We start from the raw sequence: 10,152 nt of genomic DNA on the forward strand, positions 1-10,152 counted from the left end.
TACTTCTTTTCTTTTTGCAAATACAGACTAACACTGCTGTTACTCTGAAACCTCCCCTCTAGCTATTCATTCCACCTGTGGCCTCTCTAATGAACCTGCCCTGCCAGCAACAACACTCACAGTGTGCTTTTTAAACTCTAGACCATTTTGAATAAGAAACTAAAAACAAAGCACCCAATTTCCTTTTCCCCCTCTCCTTTGCATTACTGTAGCCTAAAAATGACCAAAATGACATAAACCCACTGTCCTCCATCTGCTGTGGAACTTTTGGTTGATGCCAATGAGATGTGTGTGCGGACTGAAGGTAGTGAATGGCTCCAAATACGTTTTAAAATCCTGGGTCAGCCTGAGATTTTGTGCAGGCCAAAGGATATTTGTCTATTCTGTCCCAGGAGCAATTCTGAAAATAGGAAATACTATTGCATTGGGAACACTGACAGATTGTTGCACTATAAGGAGCCTGGCAAGCCCCCTTAACTAGTGTGATACTACTGGGCACCTTTAGTGCTAACTTCTCCTCATAAAATGCTGTTTTGAGGTTTATAAGGTGGCCATGGATAAATATATGCATAATACATTCCATATATATACTAAAGCACCTTTTGTCTGGAAGTATCCAAATTGCTTCAAGGTCTATAGGTCAAATCCTGCATGTCTAGCTCCTGCCAGTGATCCAACTGAAGTCAATGGAAGGAACAGAAGTTAGTAAAGCCAGCTGGATGTGGCCATGTAAGTCTATGGAAATCAGTGCAGACTAGCATAAATCCAGCTCTCTCTGGGCCATATCTCTGAGGGTAACAGAGCACAGTAACGCCAAACAGCTAATTTTAAGAGATGAATTAAAACAGAGGAAATTAGGTAGGCATAATTTAATTACCCAGTCTGGGTAATTGGAAAACTACTAGATTAAGGAATTACCCAGGGGCCAATGCCCTGTATTTGCAGCAAGTGCACTTGGATATTTAGCAGTCATGGGCTCTATCCTGTACCAATGGGAGTTTTGGAAGGGCAAGAGGGATCAGGGCTTGGTCTGAGGTTTCCTCTAAAAATGTCCTGTGCTGCTATTTCCAAAAAGGTATCAGAAGAGTGCAGGAGTTTACAATATTTTTTTCAGTTGCAGGAGTGCTACCAAGAATTCTGCCTTAAGCAACTAGAAGGTGAAGGTTTGATATTACTTTTGAGAGCTCTCAAACCAGAACATGGGAGAAAAATAAAGAGTGACCTATGGATTATATTAAGAAATGTGATGAGGGGCAGAAAAGTTTTTCAACTACAATTTTAAAGGCTTTTAGCACTTTAATTTAGTGAATATGGCTTATTAACGTGATAGCGGATAAATGCCTGTAAAGAAGACTATGCAGCTGAGTCAGTACTTTATAGAAGCCATTTCTGCAGACCTTCCTTACACAAAACTTACACAGGAGCCATGGTCTATCACTACCAAATGGCACTTTCATAAAATACTTCAGTAATCATGCACAGCATGGTCTATACACACACACACACACACCCGCCCCAAAGCATGTATTTTATTGTGTAAATAAGGTAGATTTTTAAAAATCCCTGCAGCTGCAGCACTCCCTAAACACTAGCCACTGCACAAACCTAACTAGAGATTTCACTGAGACCGGATATTTCCCAGTCGCCTTAGTAAATGATATTCTCCTATTCCATCATCCAAGGGAAGAGTCTTGTGTTCTTATAGCATTGGAAAGGCAAAGCCTGCCATGAACTATAGTACAAATACAGACGACGTATAAGCAAGATAGTCCGCCCCCCCCCTTAAAATTCGTGGTGAGGGGCTCATAGCTCCGGACTTCGCCCACCTTTTCATTCGCGCCTGGGCCTTTATCACGTGCCCCTTTTGATCGATCACTGGGTGAGTCGAAGACCGCACGCTCTTCCAATTGACAAAACCCCTTCCAACGACTAGGCGACACTGCTCACAGAAGGGAAAAGCTGATAAAAATACATGGTCTGATTAAACGTAGAGTCTGCATGGGGAGGACAAGGACACGAAGAAAGGACTCCACATCTATCAAAGGTGCCGTGCAAACTCCACCTTCCCACCACCCTGCCAAGGGAGAAACTTCGGGATCCAAGTCCTTTGGGATTTGGGTAGGAGTTATTCATCTTAAACCTTTAGTTGCCTGACTTTGATGTGTAAAATAAATGTAGTAATCGGTTCCCTTCCGGCTGAGTGCGTTAGCCAGCCACTATTTCATTAACAAGGTTCAAAGGGGCCTCCTCCCATATACAGGAGTTTGGGAGAAAAGAGAGATCAGGGGACCCTTTCTTTGGAGAGTTGTAATTGGTGGAGTAGTTGGACCCATATAAAATACAGACACAGACATATAAGCCTCATTCGTGCTTTTCCTTTCTGGGACCCGATCCTGCGTCCCCAGAGATGGGCAGCCTGGTGTGTGTGGTGAGACTTTGAAGCCGGCTGCCTCGCCTTTGCAGTGTAGCCAGACAGAGGGGAAGCTCGAGGGCCCGCACCCCACGGTGGGAAAATGCAAAGCCCGATTTATAGAAGCACCGTAAGACGGGCGCTTTCCTCCGGTTCCCGCTGAGGGTGGGAGTCACCTCCGTGAAAGCACCGCACGAGAGGGGAGATTCCCCGTGCGAGGCCTAGACCTTGTGGGGGTTCTGGTTTCAGTGGCGAGGAATAGCCCGCCGGGGGTCCGTTTGAATGACCCTAGCGCTGGGATTCTCGCCTCTGCCGTCATGCCCGGTGGCAGATCAATTATTATGTAACTCCGATGCGCCGAGACCGTATCGAGGGAGGAAAACAGCGCTTGGGTCTGCAGCGAGCCATTTCCGCTTTAGTGCCAGAGCTCAAAAGAGTGCCCGAGGATTTTTCTTTCTAAATAAAACCGGCTGTAAAAGTAAGGGCCAGATCCTCAGCTGGTGTCAATCGCAGCGCTACACCGATTGACAGCAATGGAGGAAACAGGGCATTCCTTAGACGGTGTGTTCCCAATTTCCATCCATGTAAACGATTTAAAGTACTAGTATTATTAAAGTGTTATTGCTAGCGGCTTATATATTCCACTAAACCTCCTCTGTGGTGAATGAAGAATGTTACTGCATGTTTAATAAATAACCAAAGTGAGAGGAAAAATTGGCTCTGGATAACTACAGCAACTGCAGAGCATGGTCATTTTCCCAGTGTTTAGGATCTGGTTACTTTTAATACACCCCAGAGGCCAGCGTGACATGTCTTACACTAACAGGCATCTGTCACCAACCGTGTCAAGTTTTGCCATATGTGTCAGACGGTTTGTAGAAATGGGGGGAGGATGGGGAACCCCAGCAAATACGACTTTCGTTGCTTGGTTGAGTTGAGTGGTTTTGCTGTTCACGGTGGAAACTTTCCTACTCTGCTGGGATGGTTATGTGCAGGGGTCAGGGAGATGGGGTTCATAGCTGTGTCAGGGCTTCCACCAATGTAAAACGGTGCAGTTAAAGAAGTGCGAGAAGTCATAGGCGATCCCCCACGTTTCAAATTGCTTTTTGGCTCAGCAATCGAAATATTTTGTTTTTGCTGAACATCTTGGAGAAAATCTATGGCAATGGGTTAGGAATGTTTCTTCTCTCTCCCTAACGGTCTGTTCTTCGTGGGATTCTTTTAAACCCTGTTTAATAAAGGAATACTATATATTTCTTTGGCATCCAGCTGCATTAGTGCCCAGAAATTTTATTTTCTTTCAAGCCACACGAAAGGACAAATATACAAAGGAAGGGCCCGATCCGGTTAGTATCCGAGTTAATGGTAATGCTCCCGTTGACTTGAGAGGGAGCAGGATCAGAAAGTGCTTTTTGGAAATACTGTACAATGCATGAAAAAAACACAGCTGCTGAACTCAGTGATGTGTGGACCTGTCTGCTTATGTGTTATTCGTGGATCTTCCCAAAATATTATGGCTATTCACGGGACTATCAAAATAAAGGATCTCCCTTTTCTGCACACCTCACGTCAAAGTCGTCTGTTTCTCATCGTCCGCGTTAACCCGTTTACCTCCTCCAGACCTCTATAGAAATCTGTCCCATTCCCAAGTTACAACACTGGAGTGTGCCTCTCACAGTCCTTTCCCCGAGGAGATCCTCTGTATATCACTGGGGGGAGGGAGGGGAAAGAAGTCTAGAGAAGCAGCGATATAGACCGCGGGGGTCGGGAGCTGCTCCAGACATCTGGGAAATTCGTTATCTACCTAACGCCCCCTACAGGTCTCACTCCGCTATTACAATTCTGTGACCCTCTGGGAGCCCCAAAGTGAGATTTCACCTGCGGCCTCTGGGTTCATTTTGCAATGCTCCCTAATTCCTTTCTGTTTGAATTAATGATTTCTCTTCCCGTCCTACTTCTAGGTGATGGGTTCTTTGCCCTGCAATATCCTTGTGCCTCTTGCCTGTGTAATACAGGACAACGGGACATTTGGCGTTGGCTTTGCAGAGACGGCAACAGCAGAAGCTAGAATAGCAAGGTCTGAGTCAGCGGCGTGTGTAGCGGATCATAGGGGCCGAGAGACAAAGACGCTATAATAAACCCTTCGGAAAAAAAATCCACGTAATAATTACATAACGTATCCCATCATTACAAGAAAACCAAACGCGATTAAAAGGAATCCACTCTTAATTTAATAAAGAACCTAGGAGAACAATTGATCAACTCCGTATTATTTTATAACCTATTAATTTAAATTACTGTAATGTTCCAAGCAGTGGGGAATATACTTGGGCTTCCCTCTACCATGTTTGTTTTTCTAATTCGATTTGCACATTTTCCTGCTGCGCCTAAAACGTTTACACTGTAATGATATTTACGTTTCTCTCTCAAAGAAGTACCTGATCTCTGGAATCTAAAGAGAACTATTCAGCAGCTTTAGAGAAACAACAGTTCTCCCGAGCGCACCCCCCACCCCCCACTACTGCGATAGCTCTGCTGGCCTGTTATGCAGATCATGGGGGGAAAGAAAATAAAGAGAAATGTCTCCAATCTCCGTGTCAAAGGAAACTAGTTGGGAAGAAAGTTGCCGGCTATTTTGCCTTCTTCCCACCCCCGTCTGCCTAATAAATAATACGAAAAGGCCTTCCAGTTTAAAGGCTGCTGCTTGTTCTGAACACACATGCAGGGCCGGGAGGTATTATTGCTATGTACGGAAATATGAGGGAGTAATTTTATAAGTAACAAAGGATCAGGAATGGAATGAGCCCCCTGTTATCCAATGTCAGTTAGAAGCTCTGGATCAGCAGCTTCTTGAGCCTAAAAGTGAATTCAAGAAGAGCCTCCTTTCTCTTTTCCCAGGGGTATCAGCTAAATATAGAAATAACCTCTGCGTGTGTTGCACAAATCATGCACCATTTGCTGTTTGTGTAAAACCGATTAGCTAGACACAACTGTGAAACAACTTGTTACTTTTATAGCCGCAGCACACAAACAAATTTAGATCTGTTTAGTTTTCCTTGTAAAAAGAGATTAGAGGAGTGTCCATGTAGGGACCTGCATGAAGAGCCTCTGATATATAATCTCTTCTTGGTTAAGGTGACTGTTTTTCCTTTCCGTGTCAGATGATTATCAGGTCCTTATTTATAAAGTTCAAACTATCCAGTCACCAGGCAGCTTGTTTTATTTTAGTATATGTATCCCGAGGTATAAATGTTTACTTAGGATGCAATAATATTTACTGTTTACCAAGAAAACAAATTGTGTATAAGGCATTTTACAGCAGACCCTATACTTGAAATAAGCAACACAATCAGTGCTGTAGTAATAAGTCGTTAAAGCCTTAATGTAGCTGATTAATTGAACATGCATTTTATGCATTACATTTTACTAACAAGAGGAGATTCTTGTCTATGTGGAATGTGAACATTGACATTTTATTGCCGATACCTGGGGTGAAACTGACACGTTTTTGACCGAGGACAGAATAGAATAATAAAATATTTTCAATGCATATGAATTAATGCTTTTCTTACTGTCTTGCTTCTTCTTTTTTTTCAGACTGAAAACAAATGTGTTTTTAATTCTATCAGACTTTATAGCGAATTATTTTCGGCATCGCTCTTAGTCACTTTAATTTGGCCCAAATATATATATATATATATATTTGCAACTGTTCTCGAAACTTAGTTATTAGAAGTCTACAACATAAAATAACCTTAAATATATTAAACGTTTCTCATTTCTTCTTCTTTATAGATTCAGTTGTTTAATAATATAATATTTGCCTTCTATTAATAATGAAAGATTCATACAACTAGATTCGTGGTGCACACATATTAATTCTACCGCAAAATAAATTAGTAAACATCCTTTGATTGCCATGAGGTTTAATTTAAAACTGTATTTTTAAAATTGCAAATAAATGCACATAAAAAGTATATTCAGAATAATGAGAGATATTATGAATTTTGTGCTACTTTGACTGTATAAATACATAGTCATAGTAGAAAAATAATATGTTTTGGGGAAATATTATCTCGCGTTCTAAAGCGTTAATGTGTCTCAAACATAATCTAATTGGGATAACGTTTTATTTTTATACTGTTGATTTAAATTAGATTTTGCCATGGCAAGCCTTTCGGTATTGCAACTGGATTGGTTTCCTGCTCACTGCGCAATTGCGCTGACAATTTAGGCTGAATAAACTGAAGTTATCTGCACTAATCGTCTATTTCATTATGGTAGGCACTAAACAAATCTGGGATCTTAAATTAGTCAAGATCTATAGAAACAATAACTAACATAACTAGCGTGTTATTTAAGAACAACTCCTGGAAAGGTTACTTGAATTAAAGGGAAAGTTAGGTATTTACAGAAAAAGGTTAGTTAGTTCAATCATTTAAAAAATCTTCTCATCGATACATTATACACCTAAATTGTCACCCGATCAGACTCTCTCTTTAGTATATAATTATCAAATAATACAAGGAACAGCATTTTAAAAATTTATTTACAAAGTTGTGTACAACACGAAGGAATAACATTTAGAATACATATATTCATTCATATATAAACAGACTTCTATAATAGAATGACTGGTTTTTTCTCCTTTCCCCCCCAACATTTCTTTCTTTGTTTGTTTAATAGTTAAAATTTTCCCCGCTTTTTTAATACATTTTTTATTCTTTTCGATAAAACTGTTTGGAGAGTAAGAACCTTCAAAAAAAGTGAAAGTTCAAAGCTCCTAATCCCTACTGTTATTTGCCTTTTTAAAAAAATAAAAACCCCAAAAGTAAAGTCAATAATTTTTAATACAAATATGTACAAATGTTGGTTGGATTCCCCCCCCCCCTTTTTTTTTACCTGTACAGAAAGCATTCCTTGTGTGCTTGTGTGTGGGTTTGGCTTTTTTTTTTTTTTAATATAGGGGGATTGGGGTTTTTTTTTTGCGTGTACAGTTTGGATCCTACCATTTTTGTGCAGGTTTTTAGTTTGATTTTGTTAGAGTCCAGGGGTTTTGTCTGTGATTGATAGGAAGAGAGGTTGGGTGTTTCCCCCCCTCGAGTGTCTTATTTATAGATAGATGGATATAAAATAATAATAATAATTAATAAAAAAGCAAAGAATCAGCACTGAGCCCGGGGTAGTTCTTAATTACTGGGCTGGCCATTTTGCCTGCACGGCTGCCGCGGATGCTGCGGGCTGCAGGAACTGTCCCGAGATAATGTTTGTAGGCACGCTCAGGATGGGGGCGATGGCTGCTGTGGTCCGGGTGAGGGACAGCGGCTGGTGGGCCATGAGGGCGGACTGGACGGTGACCGGGGGCCGGAGGAAAGTCTGGGCGCTGCTCCCTGAGCTGGTGGCCGACACCCCGATGATGTTCTCGATGCTGAACGAGGGTCGGCTGCTGGGCTCCGACTTGATGAGGGAGCCGGCGGCGCTCAGGCTGTTGAGCTGCAGCTGGAGGCTGGGGCTGAGCTGGGAGTTGAAGGCTTTGCGGCTCAGCTCGCTGGAAGGCAGCAGCGGCACGGCCGGGGGCAGCATGGGCCCCACGGGCGGGATGTAGGGGTACTGCAGGGCGGCGGCGGCCGGGTGCGGGTAGGCGCCGGGGTGCAGCCCGTAGGGCCGGCCGTAGGGGCTGGCCAGGCTGTAGGCGCCGAAGCTCTGCATCATGAGCGCCGTCTGCTCGCGCAGGTGCTCCTGCTGGTGGCGCTTGAAGCGCTTCCTGCGGCGGAGGAAGCTGCCGTTGTCGAACATGTCCTCGGACTGGGGGTCCAGCGTCCAGTAGTTGCCCTTGCCCGGGTTGCCCGGCTCGCGGGGGATCTTGACGAAGCAGTCGTTGAGCGAGAGGTTGTGGCGGATGCTGTTCTGCCAGGCCGGGAACTTCTCCCGGTAGTAGGGGAAGCGGTTGCTGATGAACTCGCAGATGCCGCTCAGCGTCAGCTTCTTCTGCGGGCTCTGCAGGATGGCCATGGTGATGAGCGCGATGTAGGAGTAGGGCGGCTTCACCAGGCTGTTCTTGGGCTTGCTCTGCCCCGGCAGGGCCCCCCCGCCGCCGCCGCCGCCGCCGCCGCCGCCCTCCTCCCCGCCGCCTGCCCCCTGGGCCCCGTCCGCCGCCCCGCTAGGGGTGGCCTCCGCCGGGCTGCCGCTGCGCTCCGCTCCTGCCCCCGCCTCCCTGGGGAGCAGCAGCTCCTCCGCCTCCTCCAGGTGCAGCCCGGCCGGGCTGCCGGCCTCGCCGTCGCTGTCCTTCTCCAGCCCTTCGTCCCCTTCTCCCACCACGTCGATATCCACATCTTCGGCCGTCAGGACGGTCTGGCCGGACATGTCGCTGGTGCTGCTGCTGCCTGACAGGGTCATCACCGCTCAGGGGAAGGGGGGCACAGGGGAAAGGGAGGGGGCTGGGGGGGGAGAGAGAAAAAGTGAGACGGGAGGGGAGGGGAAAGGGGGGAGAAAGAGGTGAGCTGGGCTTGGTGGCTTCTCCAGCTGGCACCTGGGCTCAAACCCCCCCCTCCCCTCCCCAGCTGCTGGGCTTCTTGGTGGCTTCCCCCAACAGGTACCTGGGATCACACCAAAGTCCCCAGTCTGCGGGGCTCGATGCCTTCTCCACCAGGCATCTGGGATCAGATCAAACTCCTCTTGGAGCTGCTGAGCTTCTTGGGAGCTTCTCCAGCAGGGCAGCCGGCATCAGGTCAAACTCCTCCGCCGATTCCTTTCTGCTGAGCGTGGCGGTTTCCCCAGCAGGTCAAACTCCTTTACTGGTTCCTATAAGCAGATATTTGGGATCAAACGTCTCTGCCGGTTCCTGCTTCCCCCAGCAGACATATGGGATCAGATCAAACGCCTCTAGCAGCTGGGCTGGTGGCTTCCCCAGCAAGCAACTGGGATCCGATCAAAACTCCTCTACTGCTCATCTGAGCTGCTGCTGCAGGTTAGATCTCTTTAAACTCAGCCTTTCCACCTCTTCTCTTAAAGGGTGTCTTGCTTCAGTCCTCTCATTCGTTTCCCCCCACCACCACACACACTTCCTCTCTCTTGTTTCTCTTTCCCCTTTTTGGAGGGGGGGGAAAGGTATTTCTAGACGCGGAGAGAGAGGGAGGGGGAAAATCAGGGTGTTATAAGAACTCACTTGCCACTTTGAAAGTCCTTTTTTAAAGACTGGCTGATAGATTACTTTCCAGTTAAAGATATACTAGGAGGCGTGGCCACGTGACCGCCTGACGTCAGGCGCCCCACTGTTAAGCCATGCAAAACTCAAGTTGTTTCATGGAATTGTCAACAAAGAGACAACAGTGGCTTTACTTATCACGATCATATACAAGCATCATTTCAGCCCACAGCCTCCCTTCACGCTAGCTAGGGACTCCAAAATAGGACTATATCAGTGTGAAACCATTAGTCTGCCTTTATCTAAGATTACAGGTTAGCAGCATTTCATTTTTATTACATGATGGCTGGAGCTTTTTTCAACAATGGTAATGCTGAAATTCTATAAACAGGCAAAAGAGCGAGAGAACAACCATTCTGATTTTAACATTAACAAAAAAAGTGAGGGCTGTTTTTTATTTAAGTGCAAACGCTCTGCGAAATGCCAAAGGTCAGGAGCAGAGCCTGAACTGTGTAGGTATTGCCAATTTGGTTTATGAGCACCATCGCCTCCGACCAAATATACACTAAACGGCTGCATCATCATATTAATGCTTAAC

General features: G+C 45.4%; 1 protein-coding gene across 1 annotated transcript; it reads right to left on the reverse strand.

The window, feature by feature from the left end:
• Positions 1 to 6,941: 6,941 nt before the first annotated feature.
• FOXD3 (forkhead box D3) lies at positions 6,942 to 9,601 on the reverse strand. The gene is made up of 2 exons (XM_048862301.2): positions 9,007 to 9,601; positions 6,942 to 8,847 (listed from the first exon to the last, which is right to left on the reverse strand). The coding sequence occupies exon 2, from the start codon at positions 8,804 to 8,806 to the stop codon at positions 7,604 to 7,606; it is 1,203 nt and encodes a 400-aa protein (XP_048718258.2). The 5' UTR covers positions 8,807 to 8,847; positions 9,007 to 9,601; the 3' UTR covers positions 6,942 to 7,603.
• Positions 9,602 to 10,152: the final 551 nt, after the last annotated feature.

This window comes from Caretta caretta, chromosome 8 (assembly GCF_965140235.1).
Source record: "Caretta caretta isolate rCarCar2 chromosome 8, rCarCar1.hap1, whole genome shotgun sequence".
Lineage (NCBI taxonomy): Eukaryota > Metazoa > Chordata > Testudines > Cheloniidae > Caretta > Caretta caretta.

Coding starts and splice junctions, on each gene's coding strand:
- FOXD3 (XM_048862301.2), bottom strand. CDS start 8,806: ATGACCCTGTCAGGCAGCAGCAGCACCAGCGACATGTCCGGCCAGACC.